The 21,267-nt window shown below is 37.3% G+C and overlaps 1 protein-coding gene across 1 annotated transcript in view; it reads left to right on the top strand.

Annotated features, from left to right (window-relative positions):
- Nucleotides 1-21,267, top strand: part of LOC136857314 (aminopeptidase N-like) — a 195,231-nt gene that overhangs the window by 118,515 nt on the left and 55,449 nt on the right. Inside the window, exon 9 of the mRNA XM_068231070.1 lies at nucleotides 18,140-18,296. Coding sequence (XP_068087171.1) covers nucleotides 18,140-18,296 — 157 coding nt within the window. The remainder of the gene's footprint in view (nucleotides 1-18,139; nucleotides 18,297-21,267) is intronic.

Below are 21,267 nucleotides of genomic sequence, written 5' to 3'. Positions count from 1 at the left end.
AAGCGTACACCTCTTAGTAACTCTCTTCGTAGCGGAGGTGACAAATTCCGTCATTCACTGCAGAAGTGCCAAAGACGATGATTTTCGGTATCTGAGGGTTCCTCGATCTTGAAAACGAATAAAACACAATGTTGGACTTTGAGTAGCTGGAGAAGAGATATGTTCTAAACAGCCTTTACAGTCTGTTTTTTTTTCCTTTGCCACACGAACCATAATGTCATTGTATTCCGCTTGGCGTCTTAGGTAGCGGAAGAAGAGCTCGATGTCATAGCTCGTTAGGTTCCTCGTCAATGCATAATGCAAATGTATACTTATGAGGTATTTTACGCAGGCCACAGTGGATTGGGTAGTCAAGATCTATGCCTGATACATTTCCCTTATGAATCTTTTTTAATTTCTCTGAATGCATTTGAAGCTTCTTAATATATGACAGGAAATCATTAATTAACCAACCGAGGCGTTCATCTTCAGAACTAAAAGATGCTTTCTTTGCTAGTGGCTTTACGTCGCACCGACACAGATAGGTATTGTGGCGACGATGGGAGAGGAAAGGCCTAGCAGTTGGAAGGAAGCAGCCGTGGCCTTAATTATGGTACAGCCCCAGCATTTGCCTGGTGTCAAAATGGGAAACCACGGAAAACCATTTTCATGGCTGCCAACAATGGGATTCGAACACACTATCTCCCGGATGCAAGCTCACAGCCGCGCGCCCCTAAACGTACGACCAACTCGCCCGGTTAAAAGATGTTCGTTTGTTCTCGTTCCTGGAATATGTCCCATGTGAGGTGTTACAGACGTCATGCGCATCAAACAATTTCATAAAATGCTCCATAAAACAAATGGCTGATTTTAAACTGTATTTAATGCTCTCGGGACAAACCACCTCCATACTTTTCAAACCAGACATTGTTTCAGGGGGAAAAATATTTTTAGCTCTTGCTACAATCATTTTCTCCAAATTTGTTGGCCAAATTATTTTCCTCGTTGGTTTCCTAATTTAATATTTCTGGGTTTGAAGATGCCTCTCAAATGATCGCCGGTCACGGTAGTATTGTTTACAAAAATGTCCAGTGACAAATTTTGGGATCGCCCGATTCTTATGACGTAACTCGGATCAAAGGAATAGAGGCTTACTTCGATCAGCTTGAAGTCGTATCTCATGCGTAATACTTCCTCTGTATAATGTTTCGAACATTCACTGGAAACTTGTGAAACGAAATTCCACTACCTTTACTTTCTCGTGAATAAACCATGACTGGAACTGCGAATGCTTAACATCAGACGAATACATAATCTATTCACAACCAACTCAGTTAATGCACACGTTCAAAGGCGCGAACCTGGTAGACAGGGGGCAAGAAAGCGATCCTATCGGCCCGGCATTGAACTTCAGTGTAACCACTTCCATAGCGTTTTACGGGTTCTATTTCCAGGCCTTGTATTATAACGTAGGCAAAGGGTCAAATACAGTAGAGACAATACGCGACACTCAACGAGATATCGAGGGACAGCTATTAGAGCTCTCTCTAGCGAGTAGACCTGAGAACTACTGATTCCGTCATAAGAGCACGAGTATTTGTGTGTGAAGTTTTTGGTGTTATTTATGCCTTTTCAGTGAGTTGACAAAATTAAATTGTAGTGTTATATCCCAGTAGAATGCGCGCATGTCGACCACAGCATTTATATAGAAACTGTGTTATTCTTTGTAGAGTTTGCTTTATGTCAGTGTATCACGAGACACTTTTCAATACAGTGTTTGTGTAAGCAAGGTGTGCGTGTTTAATTATAAATGTCATTCGTGTATGGTCATAACAATTGGCGACGAGGAAAACTTTCAAAACGTCAGAGGAAAATTATAATATTGTGTCTGAATACAAATATGTTCTGCGATTAGTGACTGAACGGGAATACGACTGTCGTGTTACGTATATAACCTCAACTACGTAAATGTCATTATTCAATTATTCAATTATTTTTGTGGGAGACATAACTCAAACATTTCACCATGGATGCAGACCAGTTTAAGCATTTTTGGCAGCAATGCATACCTATCAACAGGCACTCTTAAATCAACTGAGAACTCAAGCACCAGTTCAATCTACTCAACCTATTATTAATTCCAATACATTTCTAATTCCACCCTTCGAATGTTTCAATCAACAAGCAGAGAACTTTCGAAATTACCGGCAACGTTTTGAAAACTATCTACAATTGAAAAATGTGTTCACCAACAAGAAATACGCCGCTCAGATGCTACTTAATTCTATTGAATCTACGAGTTATAACACATTATCTGCATTAGTGGCACCAGAAACACCTAGTGATTTCGATTATGGCAATTTAATTGAAACCCTAGAAAAACATCTTTGTCCTAAGAAGAATGTTCTGGTAGCCCAACATAGGTTTTTATCCACTTACCAGCTTGAAAATCAACCTATTGCTGACTATGTTGCTACATTAAGGAGTGCTACAATTGACTGCGACTTCAATTCTACATGTGAATGTAAGGTAAGCATTGCAGATGTATTTCTAAGAGCACAGTTCATTAGGGGAATTTATGGCAGTTCAATTCGTGAACAATTACTCCAGGCAAATGTTCAAGAATTTAACGAAATTGTAACAAAAGTTATCGCTCTTGAAACATGCAAGTTAGACAGCAAGGACTATCACCATCAGCTGTATACAAGGGTACTTATAATGATTCTGTTCAAAAAATCAATCACAAATCAAGACAGAACGTATCTCACGATGATCTAAGCCAAGCAACACCTGTAAGCAAGGCCAGATCAAAAATTGACTACAAGGAATTGGGAAATCAAAATATGTGTTTACGTTGTGGTAGAGACAATCATCTAGCGAAGGACTGTAGGACTGATTTTAACAATCTGAAATGCAATTCATGTGTGAAATTCGGCCACATTAAGAAAGTGTGTATACGTAGGCTACTTTGTTAGCAACGAGAAGGAATTCCAAAATCGACTCTCATTTTCTTCAGGAAGAAGATATTACTCCAAACATTCGGTGTTAGCCATATAATAGACATTTTTCAATATCACGACTATCCACATGCGAAGAAATTTTATGCTACAGTTCTTATAGAAGGAACAACCCCAGAGACTTGAAGTAGATTCTGGAGCCGGGTTTACCTTACTATCACGTTCTAGTTTCAAAGCGCTTGACTTACGTGTACAACTCCAGAAAGCAGATGTTGCATTTCGTTCTTATACTAAGAATGTGTTTTTACCTGATGGCATAGTTAATGTTTCTTATCAGAATGGAAGAGTTATATGTAGTACCGGACGACTTCGAACCGCTTCTGGGGCGTGTCTGGATCCGTCACCTTGGTATTAATCTTCAAGAAATTGACCGTGAAGCGGAATCAAATACTATTCATATCGATATACAGTCAGTCGGTAGTATTACTGAGATAATCAAGAAATTTCCAGAAATTTTCGAAGAAAAGATAGGGTGTGTGCCAAATTTGAAAGTGCCTCTTCAGCTCCGAAAGGATGCCAAGCCAGTCTTTCATAAAGAACGTGATGTTCCATATGCCTTACGGGAGAAAGTAGAAAAAGAATTAGACGATTTAGAAGCAGGTGGGATAATCTCAACAATCAATTACAGTGATTGGGATTCGCCAGTAGTAGTGATTCCAAAGTTCGATGGCGGAGTTCGACTTTGCATTGATTACAAGATAGGCGTCAATGACAAATTAGTAGCAGCAAACTACCTAATTCGGAAAGTGGATGATATCCTAAATAGCTTGAAGAACTCGAGGTACTTTTGCCGCCTGGACATATATAAAAGATATCTTCATCTCCAGGTTGATGATGAGAGCAGCAAGATCCAAACCATATCAACACATCGAGGTACATATCGCATGCATCGTCTTTCCTTTGGTATAAAAACAGCTCCGTCCGAATTTAATAGAATCATAGATCAAGTTTTATCTGGACTATCAAAAACTAATTCATATTTTGATAACATTATTATTCATGGTTTTACAAAAACAGAATGTCAACAAAACCTATTTGCCTGCCTTCAAAGGCTCAAAGAATTCGACTTACATTTAAATCAAAGGAAGTGTGCTTTCTCTGAAACCAGCATCGAATATCTGGGCCATGTTATTGAATATAATAAAATCATGAAGTCACCAGCCAAAGTTAAAGCAATACTTGAAATGCCCCGTCCGGTCAATACAGACGATGTTCGAAGATTTCTTGGAATGATAACATATTATTCAAGATTCATTCCAAATACTTCAACTATAACCTATCCCTTGAGGCAGCTTCTCCGCAAGAATTTCATTGGACTAGTTCTTGTGAATCAGCATTTGCCAGACTAAAGGACGAGATTTCAAGTGATCGAGTGCTGATACCTTATAATGCAGATCTACCACTGGTTCTAACTTGTGACGCCAGTCCAACAGGTATTGCTGGAGTCCTATCACACATTGTTAATGATGTTGAAAAGCCTATCGCATTTGCTTCAATGTCCGTTTCTTCAGCTGAACGTAACTACAGCCAGCTGGATCGTGAGGCTCTAGCAGTTATGTTCGCTGTCAACTATTTTTATATGTATCTATTTGGACGCAAGTTTAAGTTGATAACAGACAATAGCCCACTTACCAGAATCTTCCATCAGAATTCAAGATTACCAGCTATGACTTCTGCTAGATTATTGAGATATGCTTCATTTCTTTCGGGATTTGACTATAAAGTTGAATATAAAAAAGGACCAGAACATACCAACGTTGACTGCTTGTCAAGAGCAGCGATCATTCAATCATATATTTCAAAGGATATAGTGTTCAATGACGAAGTTCATAAACTCTGTTATTCAACCACCGCTGAAATAGCAACCACGGAATTAAATCCTGACAGTATTCGAATTTCAACAGAACAAGATGAATTGTTATAAAAAAATCAAAGCAGAGCTCATGTCATCTGAATCCATACACAATGAATTCACGCTAGATGATGGAATCTTATTCAAGGATCAAAGAGTCGTCATTCCGTCAAAACTCCAGCCATTAGTCCTGAAGGAATTACATATCACACACATAGGGATTACAAAAATGAAACAATTAGCAAGGCGTTATTGCTACTGGAAGAATATTGATAAGGATATTGAGAAAATGGTAAAATCTTGTCAGGCCTGCGCTAACATTCGATCTTCTCCAGCGAAAGCACCGATTCACCATTGGGACGTCCCTACAGACAACTGGAGCCGCGCCCACATGGATTATGCAGGTCCATTTCAAGGTTTCTACTTCCTTCTAATTGTTGATGCAAAATCCAGGTGGGCAGAAATCAAAGTATTCTAGAAGCTCCGACATCTGTGAAGACAATTGAGCTATTAAGAGAAATATGTACATTTCATGGATTCCCAATAGCGACAGTCTCTGATAACGCTACAATATTTGTAAGTGACCTATTCAAATCGTTCTGTAGGGAACACGGTATATTCCAAAAATTCACAGCTCCTAGACATCCCGCAACTAATGGAATGGCTGAACGAAACATCCAGACGCTAAAACGTCGACTAAAAACTATGTCGAATGAGCCCTTGTCTGTATCCAGAAAAGTGCAAGAGATCCTTCTGAAATATCGTGCCACCCCTCTAGAGTGTGGAAAATCACCAGCTGAACTGTACCTGAACAGACCATTACGGATCAAACTAGACGTTATTCGCCCAATCAAACAGGAAGAAAATCAAGAGGAGACTCATGGACACAGGGCCGGAACTAGCAGATGTGTCAGGGAGGCAAAAATTAGTTTGCCGCCCCCATCCCCCGATTCCCCTCCCTCCCCCCTTCCCCTACCTCTGAAATATAATACATCCGTAAGCTATTTTTTACATGTGGCCGTTGAAATTACACACCATATGTATACTATTAAGGAGTTTTATTTATGAAAAACACTTATATTAATACACTTGAATACATACATTACACTTGTATTGAAAAACACTTATACATGACTAATACAAATAATTTGTTCGTAGTGTAACTCGGTTGAAACTACGCAAAAATTTCTTATGTATTGTACCTCAAAATTGAATTCTTCGAGCTTTCTTAGCTGCAAATGTAATGATGATGCCTTCAAAGTAGATAACGGATGCTCGTTTGTGTTCAGTTGATATTATACTTAGATTAGACAGTCTCTCCTGTCCCATTGTACTTCTCATGTAGTTTTTGATGATTTTGAGTTTGCTAAATCTTCGTTCTCCAGATGACACTGTAACTGGCAACGTGAGAAACATTCTCAGTGCAGTAGTAATGTTAGGGTAGCCTTTCTCTAGTTTATTTTTATAAATAAGACTTAACATTTCTCTTGATGTGGTTCCTTTAAATTTTCGTCAACTTGAAATTTTCTATTTCAAATTTAAATTCTCAATGTTGAGATCATCAGTGTAGATATTTGCCAATTCTTATGCTTTCATTTTAAGATCTTTTGCTTGCATTTCTTTAATTCGAACTCCATTCAAAAATATAAACTTGCTGTTTATGTTGTCCAAAGCCTTAAACCTGTCACTGAGTTCCGTAATCATCTGGTCAATAACCTCTAACATACCTGTTCGTACACATTCTCAGTACTTGTCGGAGCTTCATCGCCACACAGCTCATCAGGCATTTTTCTTTTTTCTGAGAACTCAGATGGTAGATCACTCGTGCTTGCTAAGAATTTACTCTCAGTACTGGCCTCAGATGGAGCAAACTCTCTGCAAGACTTCAAGAGCGTTAGAAGACCTTGAAGTTTCCGGGCAGCCAAATCTACTGTTACATCTTTTATTTGCAAAAACTCATTGACATTACAAAGCATGCCAAAAACATGTGAAAACGATGAATTCAAGTTTACGAATATTTTTAAAAGGGGAATGGCCTCACTCTTAGTTTGAGGTGTTGAGAGATCATGGTTTTTAAGATCCCCTAGAGCCTGCACAACTTTACCGTACTGTTTATACACAGGTTCGACCGCATCTAATCTTGCAGACCATCTTGTATTGCATTCAGGTTTCAATGTCAGTGGCACATATTTTCGGAGAACTTCCCAGCGAGAAGTTGAAGCCGCAAAGTAAGAATACATACTGTTCAAAGTTCCGAAAAAATTCTGAGCCTCAATAGTATCACTGGCCGCATTAGCACCAACTAAATTGAGGGAGTGAGAAGCACATGGGACAAAATATGCTAGCTCGTTCTCCTGAAGTAGTCTGGACTGAACTCCTTTATACTTCCCGGCCATATTTGTCCCATTGTCGCAGGATTGGCCTCCACAGTTCACTAAGTTTAGTCCATCTTTGTCTAACTTTTTAGGATTTCTTGGCTGAGACCTTCACCTGTTTGTCGCTAACTGGGAAAGAATCAATAAAACTTTCTTCTAACTCGGATGTATTTGTTTTGACGTAACGAACTACTTGAGTCATTTGTTCACTGTGGTTGAAATCCGGAGTGCAGTCAAATATTAAGGAATAATATTTCGCATCCAAAATGTCTTTTATTATCTTTTACCTTATGTCAGTGGCAATAATTTCTAGGAACTTATGTGAGAAATACGAGATTTACCCTTTCTTATGCCGCTCAATATGTTGTAGAAGAGGGATATTGTAATGCGATATAAGGTCTACTGTGTCCAAGAAATTTCCACTGGATGGGTCGCTGATATCACAGTTTTCTTTAGTTCCTCGGAATGGACTCCCTTGCTTTGCTAGGAATAGAATAGCATCGATAATGCAGCGCAATACCGCCTTCCAGTGAGACTCTTCTTGATGGATCTGGTTTTGGAGTTCTGCATCAGTACCTCCCTTTCTAAACAAGATTCTAAAGCTTTCCACGAACAAAAGCAAAGTTTGTGATTGAATGAATTTTCATGTTCGGGCAATTTTTCACTGAGTTTTCTCCAATTAGTAAGTCCTTTTTCTTTAGCAATGAAAGCACTTGATTTGAACACAATATAGAGCTTTCTTACTTTCACTATAGCCTAACCATGATCTCTTTACTTTTCCTCTATTTTTGAGAACTTTATAAAACCTATCTTTGGTTAAGTTACGTCCTTCTCTGCTGCTATTACTTAAATTTGGCTCGATCAGATTTTCAAAGCTCATTTTTGTTATGTAACATCTTTCAGAATCTGAAAAACTCTGTGTCCATGAACCAGGATCCCTACAATCAAAGGAAAACTCGGACGTTTCTTGAAGACCAGTTGTAGGGTCTGGAAGAGATAATGATTCATCTTCATTCACTGCACCAGTAGGACTGAGTTTCTTGTAAAGTTCAACACGTTGCGTGCCTTTCTCTCCAGTTTCAACGTCATCTAAAATATTAAAAGCCGGGATAAAAATCCAATCAGTAATATGATATATTACAAAATGAAGTCTTAATAATTGTCGTAAAGTCCGATAAGGCACAATTAATTCATCCTTCCCTAATGTGTTATAATTTAATTATTGAAATAAAAATTAATATTTACTTACCTGATTTTTCTTTTGAACCTTCATCTTCATTAATATTAGGTTTTAAGAAAATGCTTCTAATTTTGGTGTTTGTGACAGCACATCGCTTTCTTTCTCCCTTTTTTCTTTGGCAAGTTTTCTATACTCGGCTCCACTGAGTCTCAGTGTAATAAAGTTGATGAATTGTGCAACAAAATTAAATAAAATTAAACAATATTAATTTAGTACTATTATGTTGGAAAAATTAAATAACTTATTCTTTTTTAAAATACTTTTCAAATTTTGCCGCCCCCTGAAATCTGCCGCCCGGGGCTCCCCCTGCCCCGCCCTAGTTCCGGGCCTGCATGGACATCGCAATCTAAGTGTGGGAGACAGAGTCCAAGTGAAATTCTATGAAGGGAATAAAATGTCATCGAAGTATGGAGTAGTCATTGGAAAGTTCGGTCATTTACATTACCAGATTCAGCTAGACGATGGTTATAGCCTCAAAAGACATATTGACCAAATACTTAGAACGGAGGTTCCGAAGAAGACGGGTACAATCACTGATCAACAATTAGGCCCAAGTCAACAAGAACAACATCCTGAATATAAACAACATTCCATCTTCACTGACTGGATGAATGAGCCAATCCCTGGGAGTAATCAAGGACTCGAGGCAGAAGAAGACATGCAAAATCGAAGACTTGAAGCTGTAGAAAACGGACCTCCACCCCCAAACCTAACCTGCCGACCAGATAGGACACGCCGTCCGCCGCAGTACCTTAAGGACTATGTTACTTAAATGATCACCAAATTCTCTTCTTCAAATATTAACTGGCTTAAAATATAATATGCATATTTTATTGTATAGTGCAGCAGTTAACCTTCAATACCGATGTGTTGTCGTAGGTGTGATCTGTGGGTTTTGAAATGTCACAGAAGTGATTTGGAAAAGGTGTGCAAGAAAGAAGGGACGTTACGCTTATATATGAATTATAAAATCTGTTCAGATCATTTCCAGGCCAGTAACTTTAAAAATCCTTGACTATACAGCCAAGGGTATGTTACATTTTTACTCTAATTGTACGTAAATAATCCTCAAAGCATCACTATCGATAACATTTTCATACTTTTCTTTCTTTTATCCCTCTTCTCAGATTAAAGCCAGGATTTTATAGATTTTCTTTGTGATAGTAGGCTTCATGTTAAGAGGAAAATTGTCCAGCTTTTAAATGTTAATTCATTGCATCATGTATGTGTAAGGAATGTGCTGATATTTTTATTGACAAGTGTCTTAATGTGATGATACAATGTGTTTTAAACGAGAAAAAAAGACAAATCTAACCGCAAAGTTCAGGCGGGAATGCTAAAGCAAAAAAGTAATGCGTAAATGAAAGATCAACCCATTTCACAGCAGTCCATTCCACATCTTTTTTATATGTCTAATTTCAGTCTTTAAATAATAACCTTTTAAATAATTCTTCATTCATTTATCCAGAATTGATTTAGCAACTTCGAAGTTAATATTTCAATAATACTTTCTTTCTAGACGTAATTTATTTATCCATTTTCGCATATGCATTTCCATTGATATTTGAATTTAGCGCGACTTTTCAGGTCAAGTCACTAGGAGCGCCTCCGTCGAATTGTCTCCCATTCTAACAAGGCTAAATCTGTAAGTATCGCGTATTGTCTCTACTGTGTTTGCTTCGGTTTCGACTCGAATCGACCAAAGTCTTGTCACATTCAAGATGACGGTCAACAATCATTTCGCTCACACATGGCCAAATTTTACCTCCAAATTCTTGGTCGAAGAGTGTGACCAGAAAACAATGTTTAACCCTGTGGTCCGAAATATAAGGCTTCAGCTAACATTTGTTTTAGAAAGTATGTGATTTGCAATAATGCACTGATGCTTTTATGGGACCCCACTGCATACGTTTTTATATTTGTTGTCAGGTGTTTTACACACCTTTTAATACACTATTTTTATTTAATAAGCCTCAGTGGAAAAGGTTTTCATACTTATTCTCTCGTCATTTTCACACCTTTTAATATCCTTATCGCACCTTTATAAATGCTAGATAGCCTATATCTTTCACTGTATCCATGCATACACAACGTAAAATGCACGCTTGCCAGAAAAATAACTTATCAAGTGTTTACATATTACATATTCATGTTGGATAGTTTTTATTCGTTTATTCAACAGTACGTTTTCTCACTTAATACATTATCTTACCTTGTCCCCTGCAGAAACACCTAACGAGGTTTTACTGAATAAAGTAACCTCCGAAATCAATGACCCACTCTTCGCCGTATTTTGAGGTGTATCACATTCTTGCTTAATTTCAGTACATAGTTTTAAAATTAAGCAATCGTTTATTCAGCCTTTATTTCTAATGAGTTAACTACTGCTATCGACCACGTTATTTATGCATTTATTACGGAACCATGTTGTCTTTCATATCGAATTGTGCTTATCGTATACCAATCGACGTGTATTACTAATAGACTCCTATATTGCCTTCGAGTTCGAATGTTGACGAGAGTGTTCGCTAGTGCACATAGCAAAAAACTATACCGGAGATGATCACTTTCAATATAATTGCTGGAGTGCATAAATATTGATGATGGAAAAAATTACGCATGCTTAATCGCTCGTAACAATGGATGAATCAGTTATATGGTTCTCGCTGTAACTGAAGGCTAATTCACAGTTTAACACAGGAATTTTTAAGGGTCGGAAACATCTGTCGTTATAATGGAGTTCTCATTATATACAATACTCGCTATAGCGAACTTATGCTGTATTTATGACAACACATGCAATACCATGGATACAGTGTAATGAGTAGGACCCAGATGTTTATGACATGTCATTTTTTCTTCCAATTATTTCCATGGAAAATACAAGCTAAGCCTGATTTTATCTAATGTACCAGTAAAATATAGCCAGACCTTTTCATTTACTTTAGGATTGCATGAGTTAGGTCCCAGAGCTGCTTCAGGTAAATTATAGCTAGGGCTTTGTACAGGAGGAAGGGTCCTATCTACAAGAAAACTTGAAATTTTGTTTAAGTATGAAGTTTATTCAAATAAATGCATGTTGAATTGCATATCACCTTAGCGCAGATATTGTCGTCTTCAACATCGCCTATCAGGTAACCAGTACTCCCAGGTCACCATGCTGAACTGGACTGGAACTCGTTCTGCAGACCCCTCTTGTTGCGATGAAATGGGACTGGAAAAGCCAGGTCGGTCTGACATGGGATCGAACTCGTACCTCTGAAGTTCTAGATGATCTCGACGATGTTGCGGGATAATCACTCGTTACTTTACTCACGCGTGTCCACATTCGCACAGACCCCTGACACATTTATTTGACACCAATGTTTAATTTACTATTATTGTGATATGCAGTCGAACTCTACTAGTCCCTTGTAGATAAAATTTAAATGTTCTTTAAAGATGAAGATGCGAATAGCATCGAATTTAGAAAAAAATCACAGTTCATGAACATAAGTTTATAGAAATAACGGAACTGAAGACTGTTCGTGGTTGCTTTCCAGTGAGTTTCTATACGTGCACATATTCTAAGTTCCACTTGTCTGTCAAAACCTAAGTCCACTGTACGTCACGCGCAAATTATAAGTTCCACTCAACTCACATAATCTAAGTCCACTGTAAGACTTGTAAAATTTCGAAGATAAATTGGTCAGCACTTTGACCCGACGAACATAGTAGTGATGCAGCGTGGTGAGTCAGACTGGACACCCAGCTACAACTGCACTGCACTGATTTGGTCGGGTTGAGCTCGTCTTATATATGATTTGTGCTTCTACGTCATCATATGTCACATGATTTCTATAAAGTTGGATAACTCTAGAATCCCACAACGGATTGGCTTGAAACTTATAATCAGAGACGATCATTATTACAGAAGTTTAGAAAATTTTCAAGTCGAACATTCTGGAAGGTGTGACGTGGCTTCTAGAACACAAAATCCCATGCAGGGCAACACGTGGCATGACAGGCGGATAGCCTATCTTGCTCCTGCGTCCACGTCACCCGTACAGCTGTAGCTGCTTCAGGCGGGCTCGCTCCACCAAGCGTAAACAAACCCAGCTCGCAGTAAATGTCTTGCATGATGATAAAACATTATCGATCTTTTAAAAAATACGGCATGTACCGCGTGTAACCGGTACACTACGGTGACTAAAATTATGCAATTTTCACGGGTCATATAGTCATTTCTTGGTTTTTAATGCTTTTTCTCATTTTTCAGTAATTGTGAGTATTTGTGCGGGAGTTTCGAAATAATCATTTCATTATAGATGGTACTGTTCTGATCTGTAAGCTGTGCAAAATCAAAAGTAGAAATTAAAAAGCAGTGTAATGTTGAAAAACACTGCAGTAGAGCAAAATATAAAAACAATTTGGCTCAAAGTGTGCATCACAGAACCGTCAACAGCTCCTATTCCAGATAATTTTGTCATCATCTTTGGCAAGCAAAACTTCAGATTTTAACAAAGATTTATGTACGATGATGTCTGCTGATATACCGCTGGAGAAAGTTAATAATAAGCACTTCAACAATCTTGAAGAAATACATTAATCAGCGCATTCCGAATGCAACAACACTTTGCAAAAACAACGTGACTACCTGTTACAAAGATGTTTTAAGTAAAATACGATCCTCCGTCGGTAATAACACGATCTGGGTTTCTATGGGTGAAACCACTGATGCTGAAGGGAGATACATGGCAAACGTTGTTGTTGATGTTCTAAGGGGAGACCGAGCAGGAGATAAATTTATCATTTCCTCTGTAGCACTGGACTGAATTAACCATTCAACAATAATGCTGTAACCTTCGATGATTCAATGAAGATGTTGTGGCCTGAAGGAGTGAAGAGAGAAAATGTTCTGCTTCTAGTCACTGATGCAGCTCTTTATATGGTGAAAGCTGGCAAAGGTCTGCAGCTTCTCTACCCTAAAATGACACATGTACCATGCATTTCACATGCACTAAGTAGAGTTGCGGAAGAAATTAGTGGAAATTATCCTGACGTGGATAAGTTAATTTCATTAGTGAAGAAATCTTCATCAAAGCTTCACTACCAGTGCAGAAATTCAAGGAAATTGTTCCTTTTGTGCCATTGCCTCCCCAACCCATCCTCACACAGTGGAGAACATGGCTTAATACCACAGTCTACTACTGTACCAATTACAATGATATCAAAGGTGTTGTTAATGCATTGAACGACATTCTGAATGGCAAGCCGGCAACATTGAGGTGAGCCTCAATTGAACTCTAATGATTTGACTTGTTTAAAATCTGTACCAATAACATCCTACGATGTTGATCGGTCACCTGTTACAAGTCAATGTTGCATGAAAATAGAAGATACTATTTGAAAACTTAAAAATGCATTTCATTTGGCATTGTAATTCTTTCTGATCGCCCATCAAAACAGAGTTGAGAGTTACCTCTGGATCGGGGAATTAAATAAATTCGAAAATATAATGATAAAAAATTAATATTATTATTGCTGTTATAATAATAATAATTATTATAATTATTTTTATTATTATTACTATTTTTACATCGTTATGCCCTACTCAGGAGCACTGTTGAACTTGCGTAGCTGATGTGTTGGCCTTCTTTTCCTCCCAAAATCTCCTCATCCTCTCGCTGAGCTTCTTCCTTCGTTCCTCTGTCCAAGTTGTAGTAGCTCTGGTGTTGGGTTTGTCTTCAAATTGTTGATTGTCGATTTTGGTTCTGAATTTATATCTGGCCTGTACAATGTCTTGGGAGATGTTGAGTTCCTGGAGATCTGTTTCAATTTCACGAAGCCAGCTGTTCTTGGTTTTTAATGAAAGGGCCAGGTTGAGAATTCTTTCAGTTAGCCTGTTAGTGTTCATTAAATGTGTCCATGAAATTTCAATCGTCTTTTCCGAAAAGTGTGAGAATTTTTTTTCAGAATGACAATATATCTCCTGGGATGTTTTTTTCCTCCATATTCCATCTATACAAACTGGGCGAAAAATGTTTCTTAAAATTTCCCTGTCTTATTTCTCAATGTCTTTGGTTAAAGATCCGCCACCAATGATTAAGGTTTCTGAGGAATATAACGCTTCAGGTTTGATTACTGTATTATAGCGTCTAAGTTTTGCATTCCAAGATATTGATATTTATTATACCTGTTCCAAGTAATCCTGTATGCTTTCTGGAATTTGGAAATTCTTTTTTTATTTGCTTCGCAGTTTAAACCAGAGAGCTGAATAATTTCTCCCAAATATTTAAATTGGTTCACTTGAACAATTTTGCCGAATTTAGTTATCATAGGTTATCCATCTAAGTATCGTGAGGCTTTTTCCATGTACTGAGTTTTCTCATATGAAATTTGAAGTCCCGTTTTGATGGCAATTTCATGTAATTTTTCAGTGGAATGAATTGCTTCATGCCTATTATTGGAAAGGATTGCTATGTCATCAGCAAAGGCCAGACATTGCAAGTGAATTCTGTCTTTACGTAGTCTTCCGAGGGTTATTCCTTTAGTTTCCTTTCGCCGGGCCCTGATTACTTTCTCAAGTGCCAAGATGAACAGTAACGGCGATAAACCATCCGCTTGACGGACCCCAGTGTTAACAAGAAAAGGTTCGGATATTTCGCCTAGGAATTTAACTTTTGAAATAGTGCCAGTTAATGTTTGTTGATTAATTCTCTTGTTTATTTATCCACTTGAAATTCTTCTAGAGTATTTAAAAGTGTTTGACGGTCTATAGAGTCATGTGCTTTTCTGAAATCTACGAAAGTAATGACTGTTCGTCTGGTTTTGCACATTTGGAGGATAGTTTTGAGAATAAGGATTTGTTCTGTACAAGATCTTCCTTTTCGGAAACCTGCCTGGTATTCATCAATTAGATGGTCTGTTTGTTTCTCAAGTCTAGTGAGCAGAGCTTTGGAAAAAAATTTGCAAGCAACTGGTAACAAGCTTATTCCTCTATAATTATTCATGTTCGTTTTATCCCCTTTCTTGTGTAGTGGATGGATTAGCGCACACTTCCAATCTTCCGGGGTTTCTTCAGTGATCCAGATGTTCTCAAGAATCGAGTGGATTTTCCGGGCTACGCTGTCACCTCCTATCTTCAGCATTTCGGCAATTGTACCATCTTCCCCCGGGGCTTTGTTATTTTTGAGTCCACGGATTATTACTTCGAATTCTTCCAGTGTTGAGGGTTCTGAATCTTGATTAGATAAGGGTTTTTCAAAGGCGAGTTGTTCTGTAGGGGATTCACAGTTTAAAATATCCTGGAAATCTTTACGACTTTATGTCTTTACGTCTTTCCTGATTTAATGGATAGTGTTGAAATTCTTTCAGAAGGTGAAGAAATTTACAGTTCTCTTGATTATTCGTTTCCAATGTCCCATCTGGGCATTTGAAGCAAAGACCAGACGTCTGATAATTTGATAATTCTTCTCTGAAAGTTTTGTAGAAGTTTACTGTATTGTTTTTTGTAAAATCTTGTTCAATTTCTGCCAATCTGTAGTGTTCGTATTTGCGTTTTTCAGACCTGATAATTTTTTACGTTTTTATATTTTGGTGAATTCCTGCCAGGTTTATTCAGTTTTATGAGAATTCCAATTCTGCCAGGTTTTAGTTCTAAAGTTTATGACCTTGTCGCAGGTTTCATTCCACCACCTGTGTTTGCGATTTATGGGTGGTGTGCCAACATTTCGAGATACCTTCAAAAGTATGTCTTTGAGTTCTAACCAGTTCGAAGGATTGTGAGTAGGAATACTTTCAAGGAAAGTACTAGTGTTCTGTTTAAGAAATTCTGGATCGACATGCAGGCGTTTTGTTATTCTGGGTTTGGACCTATTTGGTTGAAATTTGACCTTGATTAAGGATAGATGGTGGTCAGAGTCAATGATCCCTTTTTAACTTTAACATTCATAATTTATTTTTGATTTTTCTTGGAAATAGCCAAATGATTTAGTTGAAATTCTTCCAAGTATAAATTTGGGGATCTCCAGGTTGTTTTCTTGTGAGGAAGCGCCCGGAAATGTGTTGATATTAATTTCAAAATTTTTGCGAAATTCATTTAATCTTTCTCCATTTTTATTAGTTCTATTGTGCACTGGGTATGGTCCTACAATGGTCCTGAATTTCTCTTCTCTACCAATTTGGGCATTGAAATCTCCTAATAGAATTTTTATGTGATGATTTGGAATTGTAGCTGTAGTTTCTTCTAGCAGTTCCCAGAAGTCTTCCACCATTTGTGGATCTTTTTCATTGTAGTTATTGGTGGGTGCATGCGCATTAAGTAATGTATAAGCTTTGTTTCCTGATTTAATGGATAGTGTTGAAATTCTTTCAGAAGGTGAAGAAAAGTTAAGTACTGAGTTTACAATGTTTCTTCTTCTTACAGCAAATCCTGTGCCAAATTGTAATGGTCTCTTATGAAGGGAGATTGCTAGCTTGCCTTTGTAAATTCTATAATTTCCTGAGTCAAAACGATTTTCATCCGTGTATCTGGTTTCCTGAAGTGCTAAAATTTGGATGTTTAAGTTATCTAACATGTCTGTTAATTGTTTTAACTTCCCAGTTTTCCGAAGTGTGTTGATGTTTACACTACCAATGAAAGTTTTGCATTTTGAGCGGAGAGATTTGGGAAGCTCCAATCATTCCCGCATGATGTTCTCGGTCCCCCAGAATCCGATGACCGAGAAAAACTACCGTAGTATGTTTACTAGGGCCTGGGGTAGTTATATTGTAGGTTGACTCCATCATGCTATCAAGTTAAAAGTATTGGGGACATCGATCTACGTTGGTGTTATGGTTACAACTGAAGTAGTGAGCTTCAGAGGTTGCTGAAGATGTTGGTGAGCTGGGCCTGTTTTTGGTCCGCGAGAGGTACTTTATTTCCCTCAAACCCTCCGGACAAGTCTTGCGAGCCTCCCGACCCGCCACCTGGGATGCACCCAATAGGGGAACAGGCTGAAACCCCCACGGGATTATTATTATTATTATTATTATAGATTTTAAAAGTATATTTTCAATATAATTTTCATTTAAACAGTGGTGAGATTTAGAAGATTTAGAAAATGTGACCAAAATATTTTAGTCACATTTATTGTCATATTTTCATACGTTTTAGGTAATGAATGCTTGCATATTTCTAACACTTTTAGATCATGAACATCCGGCCCTTAGTAATGAGCAATCCTTGATGTCTATAGAAAAGTAAAATTGAAATAGATATTGAAAACATAACACTTGGAAGAATTTGCTGTACTGGTAAATGGCTGGAAATAACATTTTCTGAAACTTAGACTGTCAATGACATAGACTAAGAGTGCTGACACAGTACTACCAAACTAATTACTAAAAATTAATAACACACTGATTAACATCTAGTGTTTTCAATGCCAGAGAGTATGTACATTAAGTACTTGTTTTCCGTAATGACTTGCTGATCAGATCTTAACTTTAGCTCGGTCTTCTTATTAATACAGAATATCATAAAAACGTCTTTATTGTAGCTGTTAACTTATGCTAACAGCCTATTCTGAAAATCTTGAAAATAGCAAGGATTATTTCGGATTTGTTGAATTTCGTTAAAATGTCAATTCAAAACAGTAAAAAAATTAAAAGTGCCACTATATTTTACCTTTTTATTAATATGGATTATTGACAGGTTTATCCTCAGTGGAATTGTCTGCAGTCTGAGGCAGTAGAGAATCTTTTGAATGTCTTCACATTTGACTCTCTGGTGTCATCTCATTCTGTGTCTGCAAAAATTGGACATCCAAATGAAATTGGCCAGATTTTTGACACTATTTCCTACAAGAAAGGTGAGTTAATACTATATTCACTCATTAACTTAGTTATCGGTGTCTATTACCCTCCATTTGTACCATCAATTATAGAATTCTCTCAAGTAAAACAAAACTAACCTGTAAGAAATGAAATGTTTCCTGTCATAGTACCAGTAACTTAAAATATATCTTTTTCAATATTGGGTAGAAGATTTGTGGTATGTCAAAGAAACACTTTTTAGAGTGAATTCTGACACTCTGCCATCTATTATTATTATTATTATTATTATTATTATTATTATTATTATTATTATTATTATTATTATTATTACCCGGGAGGTACACCTCAACTCCGCACATTAAAAAGAAGCGCCTTAATGAACTCTATCTATCCAACAAAATGTGAAACTGCTACTACATGAAGTTGGGACTTTAATCAGAAGATGTCACAACTGAAGTATTGAGTAATTGTGTCATTGTGAAGTTGCCTAAACTGACTGGATTTATTTGCTTTGCGTTTGTTTACTTCAAGAAGTTTGGACATTTCTCCATAGATGTCACCACCAAAGACTGTGGTCATGCACTCTGGTGCAAGGTAAAAGAAGTTGTTATTGAAAGAAATTTTGTGTTCGTGGATTTCCTCAATAAATTAACTTTTATTTGTTTTGGTTTGCAGCACTTCTTTCTCATTCCGCCAGTTTCGAATCTGGCCAATAAGAATTTTCCGTAATTATTTTTCAGCCTATCGCCGGCTTCTTGGGTGTAACTTTTGAATTTGCTAATAAAATTGAGAGGGTGTGTCCGGATTAGTCCAGAACCCTCTACAACTCTCCCTTCGTGTATATAAGTTGAGGGATTTCTGGCTACCTTGTCTCTTGATCGCCATATTTCTGAATGAGTGTGTGTGTTAAGGTAATGTCCAGCAGACTTATTTTTCTGTAGCTACCTGCGCAGACTTATACGAGGGGAAGGTCCTAATTTCTAACTATGTAACGTGTTTTCTAAAATGTAAACCTTCTTTCGGCTAATGTAAAGTTTCATAAATTCTTTAAACTGTAAATCGGAGATAGAGAGTGCGTTACCCTCTCGAGCTCCGCTTCTTCTTGGTTTGAGGTGACTATGATTTGTAAACTTTTTGCTATTCTGAAAAAAGTGTTAGATTAAACTCCATTCTAGTCACCTCAGTAGCTTGGGATTAGCCCCTGTATCACTGGGCAGAGAGCCCCGTTAGGATTTTTATTCTTCATTATCTAGGAGTGCAAGTATACGCCTCCATTCATTTTGTGTTTGGGCCATTAATTTAACCTGTTATTCTTTTTTCCACAAGGGCCCAGTATGTTGGGTACTAGATACCCATGTGTACTAACTTTTGTCAAGTGTAAATTGCGCCTAGAGAGGTTAGAGGTTGTAAGGTTTTTTAATGTTGCCTTAAGCGGGCTGGAAGAAATTTGTTAAAGTTGGAGAGCATGTATGCTCTCTTCTGTGTTTTCTAAATTCAGCTGCTATATTGAGGTGCACCTCTGGAAGGCTGTAAAGTTGTTCGAGCAAAGTTCTCTTAAATTGGGATATTCCCGTCCTTGTCTAAACATTGAGACTTTGTAAATTGTGTAAACTTGATATTGTAGTTCAGAATTTGTAAATCTGGGGCTTGAAGCCCAAAATTGTTAAATTCCATATTCTGGGGTTCTCTATTTTAATCCCAAAATTTGTTATTGTTATTTCACTAAGTGAAAGATTGTTAAGTTTTAAGAAATATAACTTTATTTAATGTTTAATTCAATTTTGATATCGTAGTTAGACCCATTCAACACCAGCACATTCTTTCACCTCTTTCTGCTCCACGGATATCCCCGGAACTATTATTATTATTATTGTGATTATTATTATTATTATTATTTAGTTTCAACCAATAAAGGGTCACAAAAAGCAAATTAAGATTTGTTGTTGCTATTTTTCTTGTTCTTCAAGAATTCTTTCATCATGTCGCTGTGTTTAGCTCGACATTCGTCAGTCCATTTTCTCCTAGATCAGCTGAGATTATCTTCCGAAGCAACTTCTCAAGTGTAGATCTTATGTCTGAAAGTTTTGCGGTCTTCAATATCTGTAGGTGTGATGTTGGTATTATTGAGATCAGTTTGGATTTGTTTGATCCAAACCATTGTCGTCTTTAATATGTGTGTGTACATCAATATTTTCTTTTTTAGTCGGTTGTCATCTAGCCTCATAATGTGTCCGTAAAATTTCAATTGACATTTACAGAAATATGTTTCAATGTTTGGGTATTTTTCTGTGATCTTGTGCGATTGTAGACGATATCCTTCATCTGTAAGTTTTGGACCAAAGATATCTGAGATGATTTTCTTTTCAGCTTTCTTGATATTTTTGAGATCCCCTTTAGGTTTAAGGTCTCATTGGCATAGAGTATTACAGGTTTGATGACCACCGTGTAATGTTGAATTTTTGTGGTAGATGTTTGCAACTTTCCCATATGATTTACCCATTTTGAGTTCATGTGTTTTGTGCTATTCTTTCTGTACCTGTAGATTCAATGATTTCACCTAATTATTTGAAATGATTAACCTAGTTTATTGTGCCATATTTTGTTACCAATTTTGTGGTTCAATGAAATCAGTTTTTCTGAAGGCAGATTTGTAAACTAACTTTTCCAGCACATTCCTTGAGGACTTCAGTCTGGTGAATTGCCAACTGCTAATCTCTAGAGAGGATTGCCAAACCATCAGCAAAGGCTAACCAAGAAACCTTGATATTATTCTGTTTTCTTCCTAACATGACAGGTTTCCAGATGTTATGACTTTTCAATTCTTTTTTCCATTCTTTGATGACCTTATTAAGAATGATGTTGACCAGCAACGAAGAACGTATGTCATCTTGTCAGACACTGGTTGTAATGGGAAAAGCTTGAGAGATCTCTCCAATGAATCTGAACTTGAAAATTGTATCGGTTAGAGTTTGTTGGATGAGTCGTCTTGTCTTCGGATTGAGATTG

Source organism: Anabrus simplex, chromosome 1 (genome assembly GCF_040414725.1).
Source record: "Anabrus simplex isolate iqAnaSimp1 chromosome 1, ASM4041472v1, whole genome shotgun sequence".
Classification (NCBI taxonomy): Eukaryota; Metazoa; Arthropoda; class Insecta; order Orthoptera; family Tettigoniidae; genus Anabrus; species Anabrus simplex.
Note: the sequence above shows the minus strand (reverse complement) of the source record. Positions and strands in the feature narration are given on the sequence as shown.